The 23,442-nt window shown below is 41.4% G+C and overlaps 1 protein-coding gene across 1 annotated transcript in view; it reads right to left on the bottom strand.

Annotated features, from left to right (window-relative positions):
- The window catches only part of ANTXR1 (ANTXR cell adhesion molecule 1), a 117,966-nt gene that overhangs the window by 32,808 nt on the left and 61,716 nt on the right, over positions 1–23,442 (bottom strand). The window contains exons 13-14 of the mRNA XM_032204035.1: positions 17,403–17,498; positions 6,718–6,759 (exon numbers count right to left, since the gene is read on the bottom strand). Of these exons, the coding sequence (XP_032059926.1) occupies positions 6,718–6,759; positions 17,403–17,498 (138 nt within the window). The remainder of the gene's footprint in view (positions 1–6,717; positions 6,760–17,402; positions 17,499–23,442) is intronic.

Raw genomic sequence — 23,442 nt, 5'->3', positions numbered from 1 at the left:
CTTCACAGGGATTTGGCGAAACTCCAGGGCTTAGGAGCTTTCCAAAACTGAAAAAGCCAAAAATACTTTGAAATTGAACTCCCCAGTAGGAAAATTTAAAAACTGGAGGAAAAAAAAATCCAAGACAAACTATGCTCTTCATGTCAAACAAAAGCATTTTTATTTAAAAACAAAACAAAACATAAATTCAGCTGCAAAAATTGTCCTGATCTAAAGGAAGAGTGAACAATTGAGTCATAAATATAAGGTCCCTCTCCTTTGTAGCTGACCTCTCTTACTCTCTCTGGTTAGAGCTGCTGAGGCTCTTTGCTGCAACCTAAGAACTTAATATCTCTGCATGAAGTTTTCCATGAGGACTTTTTTCAAAAAATGGAATCAAAGCCATCTAAATATTTTCCTTCAGCAATTCTCTCTTTCTCTGTCTTCAGCTTAGCACAGACTGGACCTCTCACAACAGGAAATACCAAGGTTTAGGAAATCTTCCCCACAAGCCCTTGAAAGCCCTGCAAGTCACTTCAATCTAAGATAGGAGTGTTTCTGCCAGAACAACAACAGAAGAACCACACGCACAAAAAGACCAGAGCAAACACTTGAAAAACAAAGGAGTCACAAGCTTTCTTCCGGATGAGTCTGTTTACATCTTTTGAAGGGCATAGGAGGTTTTGCAATACAAGCAGAAAAATAAAAACAAAAAACACCAGTGTTGTCCTAGTCACTTGACAAATGTGTTCACAATGTATGTGAGTAGCTCTACTAAAGCAACTGGAAACTTGGGCGTCAGGGTGGCAGAAAAGCAGGAAAATGAGAAGGAAGAGGCATACCATCCCCACCCCCAGCATCCTAGCTGACCCATTCAGAAGAACTGAGCCAATAAAATGGGGCAGAATTCTCACATCTGACTCAGTTTTGCCCATAGTTTTCTACACTTAGCTACAATGTGGTTTTTGCCTGAGGAAGAACTCCATAAGGAACTTCAGCTCTGACCCAGCAACAGCACAAAAAACAGCCCCGGAAAATCTAAGTGCATTTAAGGATGCTGGAAATTGACTGTACAGAACTTGGCATCTTTCCATCCCCCAAATCTGCTTTAGATGGAGCTAGAGTTTCTTTTTTAAAAAATACAAAGAAGCAGGACAGAGCTACATTTCACAGTCAAAGATCCAGATTCATAACTGCTGGATTTCAGAAAACAAAGATGTGTTTATCTCAGAGTCCATGCCGGGCTCTGTATACTTTGACCCTGACCTGAGGGAACCTCATCTGTGGGTAACACAAGGATAATTCAGGCTCCACTAGGGACGTCTGAACCACTCAGGGTAAGAATTCAAACTAAATTTGGCCAGATTTTTAAAAAGTTTGGACAATTTACCCCTCTCCCCGCCCTTATAATTATTTTTACAGTTGTCTCTGCAATGCCTGAATCTTGTCAGAACTTAGCATTTACAGAGTGCTTTGCCTGAAAAAAAAAAAAAGAAAAAAAAAAAAAAAGCACTTTAAGACATGGGATAATAATTTCTCTAAGAGATTGTATCACCTAACTTTACAGCTGAGGAAATCTGGAGGTGAAATACATTGTCCTCCAGCCTCACAGATCCTTACTGCAACCCATTCCCTTAACACCAGACTCATTTCCAAATTGCATGGCCACCTCTCAAATCTAAAGGCATTGTTACACTTTGAGGATAATTTACTTGGTTCTCAAGAAACATTTCCTCCCTACTTTGGCAGGTTTTGCTTGTCACATTATACTCTACCAGGCGTCTAAATCACAACTGTATAAAACCTGCCTTATCTTAATAATCTTTGAGGTGTTTTGCAGAACATGGCATTGGTGTTTCTCATACTTGCATCTCTCACCAGCCCAAGCCTGCAAGCTATTGTCAGAAAGCACTCATAGGTCACAAGAATATTTAAGAGATGTTCCACTGGTGTTCTGCTAAGAAGCAGGCTGAAGAAAGAGCTCAAATGTCATTAGGCACCAGCAAAAAACACCTATAAATTTATCCTTGAGACAAAAATGCTTAGAAAACCAGACCTTGTCAGGCTTAGTGAGTATAGAATTCTTAGTTTATCTATGGTACAGATTCCTAAAGATCCTGCCTGAAGTTATGTCTTCTGAGTGCAGAGTGCTGCATGTGCACAGTTAAGACAGAATGCATTTTGATGAAGATAAAGGAGAAGGGATGTATTCCCACTCCATGGCTCAGACAGTGGTCTATGCAAAGAAATAACATGCACAGGGTCACTCAGGAAATCCTTCTACAGAACAGAACACCTCACGTACCCAGACTTATAGCCCCAATTCCCAGGTTGCATTTTGTAAAGACTGTAGTGCTAGAGATGCTCATGTCTGAACTATGATTTTACAATGGAGATTGCTGTTCCACAGAGTCTTTTGCATGTAGTGCTGGCAATAGGGACTATTGCCAGTGACGGGGGAATAAACCCAACTGTTCACCACCTCCACACTAATTGAGTGTGCTATGTTGGATCTGCCTAGATATTTTGCATTAAATTTGGTTATAAAAGTCCACACCTTCATGGAGTAATACCTACACCTCATTTGCTCCCAATAACATTCCAAATCTTTTTCTTTTAAATGATTGTATCTTGAAAGATTCCTTTTCTCCTCCTCCCAGATTTCCAAAACACATTGTAAAAAGAGAGTAAAGAGGAAGGAAAAGAGCTGGCATACCACTGTGACCTGGCTTTATTTCAGGAATAGCAGAATACATTTCCTGCCTTGGTGTCTACAAAAAAAAAATTGCATCAGAGCTTTTCTCTGAAGCTTATTTTGCTATCTTCCCAGCAAGGCTTTTCAGGAAGAGAGAGCAAAATAATTTGGAAGAGTTTAATAAACACTAATAAGTGAGGCTGCAAGTGGCTCCCCAATAAGATTAATTCCTCTCAGGCATTCTTTGGTGTCATGAATGTTTAGAAGTTGGGAGAAGAGATCAAACTGGTTCAAGGTGAACAGAAGTTTAATCTGCTAGCTTACCAATAGATGCCATGCAGTGAGTTAAATTTCTCCTTTTTATGCAGGCCTCCATGACAGCAGTAATTGCTTTCAATGTCTCATGACTGTGCTGGTGAATGGTGCTTTTCTCTTCAGGACTTTCTGTGCATGTTTGCTTTAGTGTATGTGGCTAGGATGACAACAGGACATAAAGATTATCCAATTACAGGCTGGTTGGTGGCTTGGCCCTGGTGCCACATTAGGAGTGATTATGGAGCTTGGGTAATAGAGCAATATGGAAAAAGTGGGTCTGAGTGATGAGTAAAGGGCATGCTTGGGTCATCTGGTATGTCTCCTGCCTGGGTTTGCCAGGTTTTAGGACACTTCATGTCCCTGAATCCATTTTGTAGGAGAAAGCACTGCCATGACAGAAAATGAATATACAGCAGTGTATATTAACATTGCCTGGTCTCAGTTTACAGGGCAGAGAAGCAATGAAAAGAGCATGTGCCTCTTGGAGTGCTCCTGCTTATCTTTTTGTGGGACAGACTAGCAGCAGACCCCTGGCATGGGTCAGGTAGTGAACAGGAAATTGTTGGAAGCTGCAGATCCCTGTAGGGTGTCTTTTTTTTTTTTTTTTTTGTAGAAAATGGGTTGCTATACTGAGAACCGGCTTCAGCCTCTTGATAGGCTTATGGTCTGAGTTGAATAAGAGTTGTTCCAATAAGCCCAGCCTGAAGGTGATGGGCACCTGAACAAAAGCAGACACGTCTTCCTCTGGCAGGGCTAGAAAGACTCTTCCTATACACTGGAAGTAGGAGAACGTGAGTTTGATCTGCTAGCAATGAGTCAATCACAAGTCAGAAAGGTGCTCACTGACTCCTTGAGACATTCACTTCTTCTGATTGGCATTCACTGATTCTTTCCTGGCTGTAAGTAAAACCATCTGTCCTTCTTCATCTGGGCTAAGCCTTCTCCGGTATCCTCTGTTGTCTGAGGAGCACAGTGGTAAGTTGACAACATTTGCAACTTCTGAATGAATTAATTGGAAGTTTTTAGCCAATAATGATTTCCTTCACCAACAGTGAGTATGTCTCCAATATGTCTCAAAAGGCCTTTAAAGTAGAGTTCAATAAAACCTTTGGCGGGTTTCTGACAGTAATGCTACTTTCCCTGTATTGTTAAAGTATAATGCATTATCCTTGCAGTACAAAGACATATGGGCCTCAGCTCCCAAAGCTGCTCAGAATTCCTCATCTTATTTTTGCCAAGATCTTTAGGAGAAGAAAATAATTTTACTTTAATTGTAATGCTGCTGTTCAAGGAATTAGTGCTCTTTCGTGCTGGAGATGAGCAGTTACTAGGTTTTCTGTAAGGGAGAAGGCAACCTAAAACACATAAGAAAAACATGAATGCAGAAAATCAACACCATCTTCCATTTGTTTTTAGCAGAATAGGAAATCTGGAGCATCCAATCTTCTCTGAAAGCATCACATTATTGCCATTCCTGTTCCATGGACCAGACTCTATAATAGTAAATGGGACCAATGAAATAGTTTTTCCAACAGCAAGGGCCTCTTCTGTCACGGAAAAAAATGCAAAGTACAGGTCACAGATGTAAGCTTTACTAATTTTTGAGCACTGCACTGGTGCTTTACACTTTTTAAAATAGTAAAAATGTATTTTTCTTTGTCTGCTAATTTTACAAGGTGGCTTTAGGATAACTGAGCATTGAGCTTTGGGGAAAGTGCATGTGAAATTATATGTCTGCAGTCAGGCTAGTTCCTGTAATTCTAACAGGTTATTGTAGCCAAATCTCCCTATCCCAGGGTCCCAAAACAATAAGAACAATAGCTAGAATATTGTATAGACCTTCTCTTGTATTAATGGTGAAGCAGGTAAACTGCAGGTAGAAGATTAATGTAATTTTTCTGCTTCTATGCAAAAAGAATTTGCCCACATTCTCCTCAGTATGAGATCAGGTTACTTTAAAACAAAAAAACATTGGCAAACACATTGCTAGAGGAAAGCTGTCAAACAGACTGATGAACTGAAGATTGTTCTACAAAAAACACTGTGTGGACTCTTCCTTTCTGTCAGACTCGTTTAACCAAAACTAACCTGAAGCAAATACAACTTGTGTGCCACAGCTGGTTTATTGTGTAGCAACTGGTCTGCTTTTGCAGCACTTAATGATTTGAGAAAAGGCTTTCTTGTAAGTGAAGCACGCCTTTCCCCTTAACACACAGATTTAATTTCCCCTTCCAATCCTTGGCCAGTGAACCAGCATTCCAGAATGATGCATTTTAATTAACTTCAGCAATTGAATCCCTTGGCTTGGAGGCATGTGTGATGCCGAACAGAACATGTTCAATTTTAGGCTAATATTTTCCTTTTCATTCAGAGGATGAAAGCTAACAAAGCTGGTGAATATATGTACACCCCAAACAGAAATGGCTACTTTTGAAAGTAGGCCAGATGCCTGCATATAAATATATGGGTTGATGCTATTTTGAGAGATGGGTGCCTTCAGCATCAAATGCCTTCAGTATTGAACCCAAATGCAAATCTTCATTGGGTTCAGGAATGCTCAGATGTGCATTTTTACTTGAGGCCTGTTTTGAAGGGGACAAGTGCCATCAAGATGCAGGTTCCAGTATCGGCCTTGGCTCCAGTTGCCCTCAACATCTTTGCTGTGCTCAGTACAGGCAGAAGCTAGGTTGGACTCCACCTTGGTAGTCCTGCAGAGGACTGCACTTTAAGGGTTTCTGCCTTGGCACAGAGCACACTCACTGGGCCTAACTTCACAGGGAGCAGAGATCATTTCATCAAGCTTTCTCACTTGCAAGCTGAAGCAGGCAATGACTTTGTCTCCAGAGGCAAAAAGCAAATGGAAATAGCCAACAAAATCACTCTGAGCATGGATCTAAGTCTTCTGTTACTTGCATAGTTAAGAGGAACAGATTCAAACCCTAGTGAAGTCAATGGAAAAACTTCCATTGACATTAATAAGCCCTGGACACAGCTGACTTTTCAATGAAATCCCATGTGCAAAAGAGTGGAAGTAAGAAAAGAGATCAAGTGTGTGCTGAAAACAGGAGGATACAGAAAGAGGCAGATGAAAAACGGGGCAGATTTCCGGGGAGTCTACTGATTAAGAAATGTTGACATAACTTGAAGCCATTTGTTGCTGGATTTGTCTAGAAAAAATAAACAGAATTAGCATGAAAATTTTAATGTTACTTTACTCTTTCCCTCCATTAAAACTTCCCCTGTTGGTGCCACTCTTCTGGTGTCAGGATGGTTATACTGCTTTTTACATCTGTTCAGAACCTGGTCCATTCTCTTCAGAAACAATTGCAAAGTTTATGGGCTGCTTTTGCTCACAGCAATTGAAGTGTAAGGAATAAGCATTGTGAGTTAGCGCTCAGCTGCCAAGACTGGTTATATATGCTGAAACACCAAAATCATTATTGTGCTATTCCAAGGAGGTAGTTAAGCACATGTTTAGGTTCCATTAACTTCAAAGCTAAACACATAAGAGTTGTCCTTTTTGTGAATCAGAGCCTAACTCTGCAGAGCTGTTCTGACCAAGTGAAAGAACCACCTGCTTCTGTCCTCCTTCCCTACCTGTTCCCAAAGGTTTAACTTCCTGCGAAGGTCCATATTCTGCCATGCAGCAGAATCATGACCTCTTGTGAGGAAGCTGAACAAAATCTTGTCCTAAACATTGATGAAATCAGGTTGTTGGTGTTACTTACCTCGCTGTCTTCTGCAGGAGGTGGAGGGGGCTCTTTGATGATCTAGAAAGATGGAAGAGAAACAGAATGGTAAATCCATACTTTGTTGTTCAGCACGATACAAAAGTCAAAACAAACAAACAAACAAACAAACAAAAGATGCTGCCGTGAACATTTCTAAACTTAGTTCCTATGTTGCATTACTAAAGGGAGGCTGTGTGTGCTACCAGTGTCACAGTCACTGCAAGTGAGAAGGGAAGCAGGAGACATCCCAAAGCCCTCCCATACGGGCAGTTCCCAGTTACATCTCTAGACTCATGTTGCTCATTATGTGATCCCTGCTCCATGTGAGGTGACAGAAAATTTAAAGTAACATATCCTTGATATTCCAGCTTCATAATCCCAGTAGGGGTCATAGTGCTGGCTCTAGGAACGATCACAGTTTTACCTGAACAACTGTGGATGCAGAACCAGCATCTTTTACTGGCCACTGCACACACATACAGGTCCTCAAATAATTTACCTTCTGAACAGACAAAGATTGGAATGAGAAACCATGGTGAAGTGAAACACCCTGGAGACATTGCAGAAGAGTAATAAACCTCCAGCTTCTGTCTCCTAGACAAATACTTTATTCCAGAATTCTGTGCCACCCCAAGATCTCACAGAAAATCCTTTTCACATTGTTAGTATTATATTTTCCACTCTCATATGCTTCTCTTTAAAATATGCATATATATATATATATTTATACACAGACACAGACACACACACACACTTCAGGCTCTCCCAAGATTTCTAGCTAATAAAGCAATAAGGGTGAGGTTTTAAACTGGTCCAGGATATTCTCCATAGAAACAGCTGAAGTTTATGTGGGCGTGAGGTTATTATTTCATGCAAAAAGTTTGCATCTAGGGCTCAGCAGGCAGTTGGCTATTATCACAACCCTCCACTCCAAGGGCAACAGAGAGCCTTCCAAAGGGAAAGCAGTTGCAAGCAGGCCTGTCAAATATCTCTCCCTTAAATGAGACGCACCCCAATGCACTGCCATTGCAATCAACAGATTGAATCCAGCCAATCTTGTCGATTCAGGTGTGCAGATGAAATTTTCTCCAGTATTTTTAAATCCCTCTGGATGAAACAGCTTTCTTTACACACCAGACAATCAGTCAAATTCTGGGGTGCTGAGCACCTGTGGAGATTGTGCTGAGTGTCCTGAGCTCCTCTCAGGACTGGATAGTAGGTGTAGGTGCTGCCTAAGAAGGGGGTGCAGATGTACAGGCTCAAAAATTACCCTTTGAAAATAAATTACAGTCCCAAACAATAACACATTGGCTGTTTAAACACAGAAAGGGAAAATGATAATCATATTAAAGGCCCTGAAGATATAAACCTTTACAAAAATTCTTCTCACTCATGTTTTTCCTTTTCTGATGAGCTCACTGTTTTTATTTTCTTCTGCAAATGCAGTATGTCCATTAATGACAAGCATCTGCCTTTGGCTAGGGAGGAGATTGGGGCTGAATCAGTCCTTTTTACATATCTCAGTCCACATATCCCGTTCCCAGGCAGCTGGGCATTTTTGGTGGCCTACAGTGCTCTCAGGGAAGCTCTGCTGAAGACACTGTGTGCTTGAGTATCAACACTGAATCTTTGTTTATGTGCACAGAAGCACAAAGCACATGTGGAAGCATGGAATGACATTTGAGGAGTGGGTTAGGTACACCCACTGTCCTGCTCATAATGATTGCTCACTCTGGTGCAGCAGAACCATGGGTCAGGCTGTGACTGTAAAGCCACTGAGCACATTAGGGAGAAAGATGATGTCCCAGAGGAGCTCAGGCTGACTGGCAGAGCTCTTGAGTGTCTGATAGAGCACCCTTCTCTCTGCCTACCGTGAAATTTCTAGCTTGTGCTTTTAGCTCTGAGGGATCCCAGCTATTTCCCTGATGGAAGGCAAATGAGGAAAAGCAGATGAAAAATGATCTGCATCAAACAGTACTGCTTTGCAGAAAAGAAATCATGGGTACCAGCATGGTTTATTCAAAGTGTTCCTTGTTTGAAGAAGATGGATACAACATGGTTTCTTGTACATCTCACAACACAATTACTGACACTGCACATACAAAGCACCAAAATACACAGAAGGCTTTTCTAGACACATTTTCAGATACATTTGGGTTACTGCTTGCTGTGAAGAATGACACTCTTTACTAGACCTCCCTTTGAACCAAAACCCTTAATCCAACTGCATTGGATGCTGAGAAATTTCAGATATCTGATCCAAAATATATCTACTACAACTTGCTTTATGACCTTCTCTAATGTTATTCTGATGGAACATCATGGGTTTCAATGGAGTTTCTCTGATTTGCATTAGCATGAAACATCAGTATAATCCATCCAACATATTTGGTCCAGCTAAGCATTCAAACACAACTTCTCAGACAATATCACTGGAAAATCTGGAGGTTACAGACTTGCAAATGAAGAGATAGCTGTGTTTTTCATATATCTGCATTCTTTCTCACAACATCCACAGTCAAACAAATTAACTCTGATTACAGAACACATACATTTTTTTCTGCTACAGACCAAGAGAAAAAAAAGAGTGATTCTTTGCATTACTAAGTGCTGGAAACTTTTAAGAGCAACTGAACACTCTGTAAATTGGTCACATAGATTGGTTAGTTTGGACAAATCCAGAGATGGGGAGAATTTAGTCTCTGCCTTTAGCCAGAGAAGCCTTTGAGCTTATATGAACTTTAGAATTTTGTCTTTCATAAAACATATTTTCTGTCTTACTACCCAGATCTGGAAATGCTTTTGGTGTATAAACAGCACAACTCTTTTATTTCTCCCTTTTGGATTTTTACTGTTACAGCTGTATGTGCACAAGCCCCTCATTCTGGGGAAATAGAGGCAGTGAAGCAAACAGGAGCTTTGTAACACCTCACACACATGAGCAAATCAAATGTCAAATGGGAATAACAGATCCCAGAGCCAAAAGGCATTGCCTTTTGGCACTTACACCTTCTCATTTTGTACAATAGAACTGATTACTCAAGTACAAGGAAGAAAATGCTGTTACAGGGAACCCAAAGAGGGTACAGCCTATACTGGCTTACAAGCTTTGAGTCTACCACGTTTTGTTTTGGGCTGCACCTCTTGCCTTCTCTCTGCCTCACCAGATGACACACATGGACCTGCTGAATGCAATCAGCTGGGAACATGATTGGCCAAGCAAAACGTTCCAGCTAGTTTAGCTTGGCAAAGCCGAAGTGTTTGTTCATGTGTGCTGCAATTGTTTTGATAACCCCAAGCCATTTCTGAGATTGCTGCTGTGACTGTATCTCCTGTCCCTGTGTTTGAAAGAAGGAAAATATAGTTCAGCAACCATATTTGCTTGCTAGGTGAGGAATATCTAAGGGTTTCTACGTCATTGCCATGTTATAAGAACCTTACAATATGGTCTTATGTTTGTAAGTAGTCAATGTCTGTGGGACAGACAGGTGGCCATTACCTTTTCTTAGCAGAGGAAGCAACTTCAAGAATAGCTGTCAGAACTTCTACATACTTAACTGTGAAAATTCAGGACATTAGAGTGATTCTTTGCCTTTCTATAACAGCAACATGCATGTGACTGACACGGGTCTCTATTAGCTGACACACCATATGCACCTCGACATCACAAATGCATAGAGAAGCATCTGCTCCTGATGAATAACCCAGTGTAAAAGCAGAAAAATTAGCCAACCTCCTGGAAGTTTAAAGCATTAGAGAGGATGGGTTTGCTGCTGTCCTGAAATTTCTATAGCCATTCAGGCATTAGCAAAGACGCACATGTTGAATCCAAATTTTGCATATTCCAGGAATGTGTCCAGGATGTTTTCCATCTTCGGAGAGTAGAACACTCCACCAGGTTGCAGTGTCCAGCAAACACAAACTCGGTAACTCTCCCTAGAGTATTATCTGATAAATAGGGGCAATGTGTTCCTTTTCAGTGAAGTGTATCTGCTTTAAATGAAACAGTACATCATTTAAAATGAGAGCTACATGAGAAAATAATGCAAAATAAGAAATAAAGGGTTTTGCCTTTAATTAGGACTAAAATTTGGAAGGGAGAATGCAGTTAACTGAGCAGGTTTTGTTCTTATTTGCATTCATTCTTCTTGAAAATAGGTATTAATTCTTCTTGGAATATGCATCTTAGCTATCATAAAAAATGGCAGGGGTGTGCGTGTTGTTTTGTTTTGTTTTAAATAGCATTAACTATGACCTATCTGACCCATCCTTTTTTTTTTCTTTTCTTTTTTTTCTTTTTCCCCCATTTACATATAGTTTTGACCTCCTTTAGATCCTATGACAGTTTCACTGCTTAGTTATAAATTGGATAAAGGAACATTTCCTTTTCATTTGTTTCACATCTGCCGTGTATTCTAAGTAACCATCCTTGGAGATGTTGTCTACAGTTCAAGATTTCTAATATAAGCAAGAAGCCTGTCTGTATTTCCTCATCTGCAATACAATGCATTCTTCTTCCATGGTATAGATGAAGTCAATTGGAAATCTAGCATACTTTTAAGTTATTCTCTCATCAACCTGGAAGCAGATCCACAAATCTCAATTTTACCTCATTAAAACTAGGAGAGACAAGACTGTTTCACACCTAAGACTTCAACTGACATGCACAAACTACATTCAAAACAGATATTAACACATGTCAAAATCATCCATGCACTTACGGGAGACATGACATCGTGGACGGGGAAAAAAACACAACACAACACAACCTTTACTTAAATGACTCTGATACAGTTTTCAGCTGAATGGGGTTGACGTGCAATTCCCCAGGGAATGCATGAGAAAATGTAGCATCTGCAAAGATCATTCCTTTTCCTAGGCCATTTCACTTGCACAGTAAAACAAGGCCAGAATCAGTAGGTTTTGCTCCAAGTGTCTGACCCACTTTCTTTGGAAGACAAGCTAAATAAATTTCATTTTCTGAAATACGGGAAAGAAAAACATCATAGCTACTTTCAGCTATATGCAGAAGCCCTTGTTCTCATTCATTGATTGCTAGGGAATTTTTTGCTTGAGTAGGATGTGGTCCTAAAGACCTATTTTTTCCTTAGCTGGGTTTGGCCAATTTTATTTGGAAGAAGTGCAAGGAGTCCAGGGAAAAAACAAAGGAAGAAACAAGTTTTTACTGTGTCAGGTGCTTTCCATTCAGGACTGGGGCAAAGAACAACAGTGTATCCTTTACATTGAGTATCTGTTGTGGTCTGGAATAAAAGGTGCTGAAGCCAGTCAAGATTAATATAATTGGCTTTCGGTTCTGGCCTTAAAGAAATACATTAGCGAGGAAATGGTTTGGGAATCTGAAGTCTATGCATATCATCTAAAGTTTGGGAATCTGAAGTCTATGCATATCATCTAAAGGCAAACAGCTTTCAGAAGGCAATGCGTAAAAATTTCCAAAAAGTCAACTCCTGGAAGATCATTCAGTTTGGACACCCTAGAATTGATGGACACTTCAGAGAACTTGGCTTTAACATCTTTGGTAATGACACATCATAGGAGCACAAAAAAGGAGCTTAACTCAGTGCCTGGCAAACATACTGTTCTGTTGGCCCCCTCTACATAAGTTGCCTGACCCACCTGTGGAGCTGATGGTATTAGCCCAGGCAAAATTACCCTGCTATGCTATTTTCAGGATACATGCTAGCATGTTTAAAGACAGCCAGTTACAGAGCATTATATCCACGTCTAACCCATCTTGATCTGACTGACAGGCAGCCAAGTGGGCAGTGAACTTTCGTGGGTCTCTGGACATTTATTGAGAACACCGTCTTTATCCTCCTGCTGTGCTTTTGTGCACACCAATTGCGAAGTCAGATTCTGTTATTTCTGCTACGATAACAGTGCTACTGCCAATTGTTTTATATTGACTGTGCCATAAATGAAGACACTCATTTTTGGCAACAAGCATGGACTCAGTGCTTGGATGCTGCACACCATGTTAAGCTCCAACAACTCTGGTGAAACTCTACCATGTAATGCTAGGCAAGTGCTTGGCTTGAGTGCTTGACTCAATAGCTCAGGTCTGAACTGAAGTTAGGGACTGTGGGGTCTACAAGCAATTCTTCCCTGCATATTTGTGTCTTTCTTTCTCACTTGGTTTGTCTCACTGATGTTTCAGTTCATGATCCTGCATTCCCTTCTCCCAAAATCATCTTAACTACAGAAAAACAGTGCTTTGTGCGCACATGGGAGTGTGTGGGAATCAGAATACATGGACCCTTACAATCTCCACCAAGCCAGTGTTCACCATGGAATTTTAGGGTTACTGTAGCATCTATGCATTCCCCCACCCTCCCTTTACTCCAGTTTAGCCATAATTTTCATGTGTTTTTAATATATATTTTCTGTATTTTCTCCATCCAGCTTTCTGTTTCCAAAACTTTTGGTCAGCTGCACTACAGACTGAGAGCCAAACAAATTGCTGAGTTCTTCCATGCTTCCTTCCAGAAAGCAGCTTTTAAGCTAAGGCTGGCGTTAGATGCTTAAATACCAACACCTCGTTTATATGCCAGCCACACCCCTACATTTAAAGAAGCTGCAGTACAAAAATGAGTACGATGGTGCATATATTCTGAGTGGGCTCTTGCTACAGATCAGCTTCTCATGTTTCCCCTGAGGCCACACTGTAAGGATGCATAAGGGAGGCAAAGGCTCATGTTTACTTCATAAAACTGTAAGGAGATGTGATGTACGAGCATGTGGGGAAATGCTTTGAATCAGAGCCTCAGCTGCACCAGGGACATATTTCCACTCCCATCCTCTACATTTAGTTCCCTGGACTGCCCCAGGCTTAGGACAGGCTGACTGCAGCCCCAATTCAGCAGTGCTAGGGAGTCCTTTGTCCTGCAGATCCTGCTCAGGTGCAAAGCACTGCCAATACCACTCACCCATCCTGCTGATTCCAGCATCCATGGGAGGTGCCTGAGCTGTGTGGTGCTGCATATTGGCAGAGGGAAGCTGTCCCAGCATGGACAGGCCTTCCAACTATTGTATTAATTATGTCTTCACTACACATCCAAAACATTTAACCAACTCAATTTCCAAACTGATCTAATAATGTGGCTGCAAAAGCCTCCTTAAGACTATTTTGGAGGCTTGCTATCTATTTGTCTTACAAATGTTAATAGCTATTTGGTTTACATCTATATTAAAACTAAGCCTTGTGTTGGCCTCCTATCTGGAACTGAATTTCATCCACGGGCACCAAAGTAGACGATTGCACATACATTTCTGCTATGAGTACTCTGAATTCTCCAGAGTGTTAAGAAAAAGGGAGGAAGGGGAAGACAACAGCTACTGAAAATCAAATGCCCCAAAACATCAACAAGACCAGGATCTGTCATCTGCTGTTTTGCAGATGCACTCTTCTCAGGAAAAGTGCCATCAGTATCTTTGCATTTGCCATCTTCTGTTGTGTACAGTGCTGGAGATTTAAGCTTAGCAGAAGATATTTCTTTTTTTCCTGTAGTTGAATAAATTTCCTTAAAACCTCTTCAAAGGTTAGCACCTGGCCTTCATGCTTTCACATCTCTCCATTGATGTCAAGAAATTTTGCCTATTCTGGGTATCAGGCACAGCAAAGGTCTAAGTATTGTTCTGACCCACTAAGCAACAATTGCATATACTGTAAACTGAGTGGTAAGTTCCAGACTTCATCCCAGAATACTTCTGAGACCAATAAACTCGGATACATTTGGAAACAGCATTTCTTTATGGGTGCATGCCAAGAATCTACTGGGTTCCAGATAAATCTCCAGAGTAAGTATGTTGATTCAGTTCATTTACTCCAGGGATGAAGCTGGCGTGGTAATTTTCCTGAAGAACTGCTGGACAATAATGATTCCTATTTAATTAAAAAGCATGCCAAGAGAAATTTCAGGGTTTAGAAATGTGCTTGTCACTAAAATTTATTCTTTTTAAGGAAAAAGGTTTTTGTGTCCTGTGCCGTCCCATCCCCCCCTTCCTAATTATCTTCGAGATATCCCTGGGCTTGAATCCACAGTGGTATCTCTGGGTCTGTGGTTTGATTATTAGAGGGTATTGCTTGCCTGTCTCTTGTCTGTTGTGCAAGCCAGTTCTTCTGGCCTTAATTCACTCCATGCTTCTGACAATGCTGCATTCCTTGATGTGCCATTACCAAACTAGTAAATAAACAGTGTTGCTCTGCTCTCTTTCTCCCCACCCTAAACCAAGTTGGCTGGGCAATCCTCTGTGGATTTGTCTTTAATATTACAAATTCTATGAGTAAGCAATTCACAGTGAGGTATCCTAGCTGCTGGTCTACTGCCAAGCACACTGGACTGCCATCCTGAAGAGACAAAAAGATCACTTACAGGCTCTTGAATTAAACTGTTTCCAGCAAGCAAAGGGATGTGTTTGACTTACATTTGGAAAGTATCACTGAGACAGTCCCCACTTGGAGACCTTGCTAAGAGGGAATGTGGGAGGTAAAAGAGGAAAAAGGGTGAGGAAACACTTTTATCTACAACTTTTTTAAGTACTGAATTTAAATCTGGAAAATATCTGGAAAAGCTTATGAAGTTTCACACGAATAAAAGACTCCCTCACCTCTGTTGCACTTGCCTTGCCTATCTGGACTGTATTTCTTACACTTAAATGTTAAATGACTGTTATCTTCATACTGTTCCCTTGTAGCAGTCCTGCATTACCCTCTTAATGCTTAGTTCTGTACTCCCTCTACTCCACATCACTCTGCTTTTATTCATGCCTTCTTGCTATCAGCTTCATTGCTCTCCTGTGAAAAAACCTTTAAATGGTAGCACCACTTACAGCCTCTCATCTCTATCACCTTATTTCTCCACCAAATCCCAGTGCAAACATCTGCGCAGGGTGCATCTCCATTGACTTCCACACAGATGTACCAATGAAGAAGTTGTCCTGACTTCTCTGGGAACATGCCATCTAGTTTAGACAAATAACTCTCAGCAACCTACTGCACTGCTAATCCTTTGTCCATTTTTAGAACGGATATTTTAGTGTTCTGAAAAGTTTAAATAAATATTCTTTTTCTCATCTGGTTTGCAAATCAGGACGGAGGTGATAACTACTGTGAAAAGAAGCATTTACCCCTTGCTCATCCATCCAGAAAGAGAAAAAAACTAAGATTTTTCCTGCAAGATTTCCATCCCTGTTCTGGACAGAGAAATATATCTCACACAAAGATTCCTCCAATCCTGCAGTGTCTGTGGCTCCACAGCTCACAATACCAGATTGTGGATTCAGTATAACATGGTGTAAATTTACAAAACCGGATAAGTGATTCAAAATCAGGAATAATGGTAGTGACCCGGAAGCTTGAGCCAGTCTGGATAGTTTTAAAAGACGCTACTGAAATATTATATGCAGCCTGACACCAAAACCAGTCTCCAATTCTGCTGACTTTTGTACATCCCTAATTCTTGTTCCATATTTGCTTCATAAACAAGACCCAAAGCAAGCACAGAGATTCACTGAATTTTATGTTCCACAATAGTCATTCTTTGCCTTGATCTCCATTGGAAAAGGCAGCCCAAAGGCATGACCAACAGAGATGTATAGATGTATAGAGGAATGACAGGTCCTTGCAGTCAAACAGTAGGATCATGTGTGAGAAAAAAGCTTATCTCAAGTCCCTGATTTCCCCTTGCTTCCCTCGACCTCTTCCTTCTCTTCTGTTTTCTCCTCATGCCCACAATTTCTGCCTTGCAGTTTACTTTAAGCAAAACTAAAGAAAAATGAGGGAAAACACTGCATGAAAGTAACAGCAACACAAACACTTGATAAAGTGTGGCAGTGATCACAAGGAGAGGAAAGGCTCTTCCACCTCCAGAGTCTAGGACTCATTGTAGACTGTCAGCAAACTGGCTTCCCCATCCTAGACATTGCTCTCTTGCAGCTATTCATACAAAAATGACATAGAATCATTAAGATTGGAAAAGACCTGCACGATCATCTGGTCTAACCATCCCCCTATCACCAATGTTACACACTAAACCATGTCCCTGAGGCATTGGAACATGTTGTCCAGGGAAGTGGTGGCATTACCGTCCCTGGGGGTATTCAAGAAAAGGTTGGACCTGGTGCTTAGGGATATGGTTTAGTGAGTGACATTGGTATTAGGGTGATGGTTGGACCAGATGACCTTGAAGGTCTTTTCCAACCTTAATAATTCCAGGAGCAGCAAGTTCAACCTTTCCTTGAACACCCCCATGGACAGTGACTCCATCACCCCCCTGGGCAACACATTCCAGTGCCTGACTGCTCTCTCTGAGAAGAAATGTCTTTTCATTTTTGAACTAAACCTCTCCTGGTACAACTTGAGGCCATTCCCTCTTGTCCTATTGTTAGTTATCTGCGAGAAGAGGCTGACCCCCAGATCCCCACAACTTCCTTTCAGGTAGTTGCAGAGAGCAATAAGGTCTGCCCTGAGCCTCCTCTTCTCCAGACTAAACAACCCCAGTTCCCTCAGCCTCTCCTCGTAAAACTTGTGTTCCAGGCCCTTCAGCAACTTCGTAGACCTTCTCTGGACATTCTCCAGGGCCTCGATGTCCTTCTTGTAGTGAGTTCTATCAGTATGGTGCTATCAGCAATGCTGAAGGCAGAGCAGGGTAAAGAGGACTTACCACTGTGCAGCAAAGAGGCCAGAACCACCACAGAAGAACCAGCGCCAGCAGGAGGAAGAGGATCAACAAAGCAATAGCCAGGATGGTCCCATCTGACTGGAAGAGAATCAGAGAATGTGTGAGCACCACTAGCACAAAACTCCACTCTCCGCAGCAACCTGGCCTATGCATCCTGTTGCAGGCATGTACACATCCCAAGTGCCATTGCCTTCTTTTTTTCAGAAAAAAACCACACACATAGTTTTCCTTCCTCATACACTAAATGTATCACCTTCTCCATCCTCACTTACTGGGGAAGAGACATCTAGTTCACTTCCTGGATTTGTAGCTTTTGCCTTGGTGCCAACATCACAACTATGGAAAACACAATTCACTTTAGATCAAAATTTATTTCCATATACCTCAGAGCATTGTGAAAATGAAAAAAAAAATAAAATTAAAGCGTCAGAGCTCACAACACAATGTTTTCTTGCAATTTCAAGCATTCTCTTTTCTTTATGACTATTTTCCCTTCTTGCACAAACTTGAAAGTAATGTCAGAATTCAAATTTACTCCAAATAGAAAACCATTTGGAAAGCTGCAGTTCACATTTATAGTGAGAAAATAAAAACAAAACAAAACAAAGCAAAAAAGCTCAACTTGAGTTGACATTGGCCAGTGTGGTGTCAGACAACAACAAAAAAGGCTTTTTAAAGTATGTCAACTGCAAGAGGAGGTCAAAGGAAAACATTGGATTGGTAATGAAGATGGTGACCTAACAAGTAAGGATGAGGAACAGGCAGAGGTGTTTTTTGCCTCAGTTTTTATATATTAATGACAGAGCTTGGGCTGCCCAGTCCTCTGAGTTGGAGGACCATGACTGGAGGAGCAGTGATTTTCCATTTGCATCAACTAAACTTGTAAGGAACCAGCTGTATCAGCTGAACATTTATAAGTTCAGGTGGTCTGATGGGATTCACAGAATTTCACAGAATTTCTAGGTTGGAAGAGACCTCAAGATCATCGAGTCCAACCTCTGACCTAACGCTAACAGTCCCCACTAAACCATATCCCTAAGCTCTACATCTAAACGTCTTTTGAAGACTTCCAGGGATGGTGACTCCACCACTTCCCTGGGCAGCCTGTTCCAATGCCTAACAACCCTTTCGGTAAAGAAGTTCTTCCTAACATCTAACCTAAAACTCCCCTGGCGCAACTTTAGCCCATTCCCCCTCGTCCTGTCACCAGGCACGTGGGAGAACAGACCAACCCCCACCTCGCTACAGCCTCCTTTAAGGTATCTGTAGAGAGCGATAACGTCGCCCCTGAGCCTCCTCTTCTCCAGGCTGAACAAGCCCAGCTCCCTCAGCCGCTCCTCGTAGGACTTGTTCTCCAGGCCCCTCACCAGCTTCGTCGCCCTTCTCTGCACCCGCTCAAGCACCTCCATGTCCTTCTTGTAGCGAGGGGCCCAAAACTGAACACAGTACTCGAGGTGCGGCCTCACCAGAGCTGAGTACAGGGGGACGATCACCTCCCTAGCCCTGCTGGTCACACTGTTTCTGATACAAGCCAGGATGCCGTTGACCTTCTTGGCCACCTGAGCACACTGCTGGCTCATATTCAGCCGACTATCCACCATCACTCCCAGGTCCTTCTCTGCCTGGCAGCTCTCCAACCATTCCTCTCCCAGCCTGTAGCTCTGCTTGGGGTTATTGCGCCCCAGGTGCAGGACCCGGCACTTGGCCTTGTTGAACTTCATGCAGTTGACCTCAGCCCATCGGTGCAGCCTATCCAGATCCTCCTGCAGAGCTTTCCTACCCTCAAGCAGATCGACACACGCGCATAGCTTGGTGTCATCTGCAAATGGTGTCATCTTGGTGTCATCTTGGTGTCATCTCACCCCATTGTACTAAAGGAGTTAGAAGATGTTATAGCTGGACCTCTCAGCAATTTAACGAAGGTCGTGGCAATCTGGGGAGGTCCCTGCTGACTGGAAGCTGGCCAACATTATACCCACCTACAAAAAGAGCATGAGAGAAGACCCAGGGAACTACAAACCTGTTAATCTAACCTCACTCCCACGAAAAGCTATGGAGAAGATTTTCCTGGGTATATTGAAAGGCATTTAAAGAACAAAGCTTTTATCAGACACAGTCAACATTGGTTCTCCAAGGGAAAGTCCTGCTTTAGTAATTGATCTCCTCCTATGATAAGATCACCTGCTTGGTGGATGACAGAAGGTGCTGGATGTATCTTTCTGGATTTTAGTAAGGCCTTCAGTACCATTCCTCATGGCAACCTTCTGGTGAAATTGTCCACATGTGAGCTGAACAGGTCCATACTAAACTGGGTAGTGAAGGGCAGAGCCCAAAGGGCTGTAGTGAATGGGGCTACATCTGGCTGGTGGATGGTCAGCAGCGGTGTTCTGATTTCGAGCAGATTTGGACACATACACTGTCACAACAATATTCAGGGTTTTTCCACAGCAGAAGCCATTACCCCTGGAAGATCCTTTCTTTTCTAAGGGATACTTCCCCCATTTGTATTCTCTGATATCAATTAACAATCAAAAATGCTGCACAGGACACCTCAATAAAGCAATCAAAACCAAAAGTTCATTATTTCCTGTTGCTTAGATTTAACCCAAAACAGATGTTCTTGGTTTTCTGAGGCATGCCAGCTTTCCTATACCACGTCTCCCCAATATCATCCTATTCTGAGATAAGCAAACAGGCAGTCCTGACTTAATCCTGTTTGAGATGTTCTTGATGTAAGAGACAGACATTAAAAAAACTCCACCCAAATGTCAAGATCACCAAGCCATACTGAGTACACATTCAAGAGCAGACTGACCTGTAGGATAGGAAAATTGGGTGCCTGCTTAAGTCACTGTAATTCAATGGCCAGATGATCTCCCATCATACCAAACTGGTAAGAATAATGGAAAAACAATCAAAGAGCATTTTCCAAACCTTTTCTGGTGCAGAAGAAATTTCTGGAGAACTTGGATCAACACAACCTGATCTTTGACACTTGGTAATAAAATAGATGTAGTCCACACAAGAAAAGAATTCACTCAAGGCACCTCTGAAAATGGAAACTGGACCCTGATACAAAATAAAAGCTCATTTGAGAAAACAGAGCTGTATACTTGGTGTTGTTCCTTTAGACAGACAGCATAAAGCAACATCCATCTTCTGTGAAGTGGAACCTGCTGATATTAAGCACTTTAGAAAATATGATCTTGACTCTCTGTTGCCATGAAATCAGGAAGGCTTTTGATGTCTAATTGTTTCCTGCCCCCTGTGCCCCTATATTGAAACTAATTTTGTCATTTTAAATACCCTAAAAGCAATTTGCAAAAATACAAGGCAAGTGAAGGTAGCCTTTTAACTGGCTTTTAATGGAATTTGTTTTTTTCTTCCTTTTTTTTTTTTTTTTTTTTTTTTTTTTTTGAGACATTCTGCAAAGAACCATTTACATTGCATCTGGATCTCTGCAGGCAGCTGGTGTGGCCAACTGGTGTTCTGTGTCTCTCAGCAGTGAAACAGTCCAGAGAACTTGGAAGGGTTTGATTTGCCAAATCTTACATTTCTCACTCAGGTAATGCCTGTCACTAATGCCAGTATTGCCTGGCAAGTCTGCAGGAATGAGCCATTTTCCAATATCAAAAACAGACTCTCCCTCCAAAAATTGGGGTTGGTTTTAATTCCTTTTCTTGTTTTTGAACAAAGATCAAAATATTCCAGACAGAAATGAACTAATTTTCTGGGCTCAGCCACGGCTACTAAAGCAACTAACTGAGAACCTTAATCACGAACTATAAATCCTATCTTAATTTGCTCTAACTGCACTGCCACTGCTGTGAACTTTGAGGAAACCCCAGCAAGTCAGACTAGGACAACACATATGTACATAATAAAGCTCACTAAAATCATCAAAGTGACCTGAACTCTGCTTTTGTTTTATTTTTATATTGTCAGTTTCTGCTATAATTTAGCTATCATTATATGTGTTATCTACAGTTTCATACAGCTAGAACTTTGCTGAGATGGAAAGTGCCATTTGTCCAAGCTGAATAATAAACAAGAAGGAAACTATTCCTGCTAGCATAGTCTGCAAAAATTCCACTGACATTTTTAAGCCTTTCTCCCTGTCTTAAAACTGGTTGTTAAAAAGGGCTGGTGAAGACTTTTGAAATGTCTGTTTTAATTCTTTTTTTTTTTTTTTTTTTAATTAACATTCAGAAGAACAATACAAAAGTTCTTGGAAACACTGAACTATGGGATAATTCAATGAGTTGTGCTTGACACACTTATCAAGTAAAGGTTGTGAATTCAGGTCAAGGAAACAACTTTCATTTTAAAGACAAAGAAGAACTTTAATACTAAATTACAGAAATTCCTGTGAAATATCTACAGAGATGGAGTGTGGCTAGCCCCTAAACACAGAGTTATCTGAAATTAGTACTACATTTCCATTGAGACTTACCTTGTCTACTCACACTGGGATAAAACTGGTGCTTGTGCCCACTGTGGATCAATAGCCTAAAATTCCATTACACATGAAAAACTGAGAAAAGCTATATAGCTAAGGTACCTGTTACAGCTTCTGCCAAATGTAAGCTAAATGTAATACATTAGCAACGTGCTTCTCGACAGCTGTTGAAGACCAAGAAAAAACTTGGAGCCATTGTTCTGAAATGCCTAGCTATTGTATCTTCCTTATGAGCATTTTCCTTATGAGGAAAGGCTGAGAGACTTGGGTCTGTTCAGCCTGGAGAAAAGAAGACGGAGAGGAGATCTCATCAATGTGTATAAATACCTGAGGTGTGGGAGACAGAGGGATTTTGCCAACCTCTTTTCAGTGGTTTGTGGGGACAGGACAAGGAGTAATGGTCACAAGATGGAGCACAGGAAGTTCTGCACCAACATGCAAAATAATTTCTTCACGGTGAGGGTGATGGAGCACTGGAACAGGCTGCCCAGGGAGGTTGTGGAGTCTTCTTCTCGAGATATTTAAGACCTGTCTGGATGCCTACCTGGGCAGCCTGCTTTAAGGAACCTGCTTTGACAGGGGGGTTGGACCTGATGATCTTTCGAGGTCCCTGCCAACCCCTTTAAATCTGTGATTCTATGATTCTCTGATTCTGTATCAAGAAACAGTATACAAGAAAAAGAGCAGCCTCTTTAAATGACATTTTGATGTGCTACACATTTCACATGTGAAAACTCTGCCATGTAGACTTTGAAATAAGTAAACTGGTTGAGAAAGCAAGGCAGCTGTGCCTTGAAGCCTTCTTTACCCTGCCAAAGAGTCCAACAAGGCCAAGAAAATACTGCAAGTATTGCTGGCAGTTGAAGAACAATGGAAAACAATCTCTGGATGATATTGTAAAATATAAAGATATCAAGAAATGTGAAACAAGAAACATTAGAGGAATTTTTCTCATTCATGGATGTGTGTGCATGCACACATATATATATATTCTTTCACTCTGAAGTTATTGTTGAAATGTGGTAGGATGTGAGAATGGGGGAAATCTTTTGTCACGAGAGAGAAACCTGGCCCATGTCTTGGACTGTAGGTACTCCAATTGGGAAGAGGGGAGGGTTGGCAAGGTGTGATCCAATAAATGGCATAGGCTATTTCATTAAGTCTAGCCACAAACATTCAGATGTGTGCTGTCCTCCAAAGACAGACATTCCTAGAACACAGAAGCAATTCCTGGGAAGATCCTATTTATGAGAAAGAGATCAGTATAAACTAGGTGCATGCACACTTCTTTAAGAGTCAGCAAACAGGGATGACCACTCCAGGGTTACTCATGCCACAGAGGAAATGACTCATCTTCCAGAGGACACATTTCTTGCTGTTGCCTACAGAGATTGCTGCTTAAGACCAAGCTCCTAAAATTTTGCTGCAGGAAGCAGGAATGCTGTCATGCAGAGAGGCAAAGCTAAGACAAAATCTGTGATTCTAAGCCCCTCTTCCTTCTTAGACATTCATGGTGCTTCTAATGAAAACTGACATGAATCAGTTCGTTGTCTTTTCAAAAAA

Source organism: Aythya fuligula, chromosome 27 (genome assembly GCF_009819795.1).
Source record: "Aythya fuligula isolate bAytFul2 chromosome 27, bAytFul2.pri, whole genome shotgun sequence".
Taxonomy (NCBI): Eukaryota; Metazoa; Chordata; class Aves; order Anseriformes; family Anatidae; genus Aythya; species Aythya fuligula.
This window is presented reverse-complemented; position numbering and strand designations above follow the sequence as displayed.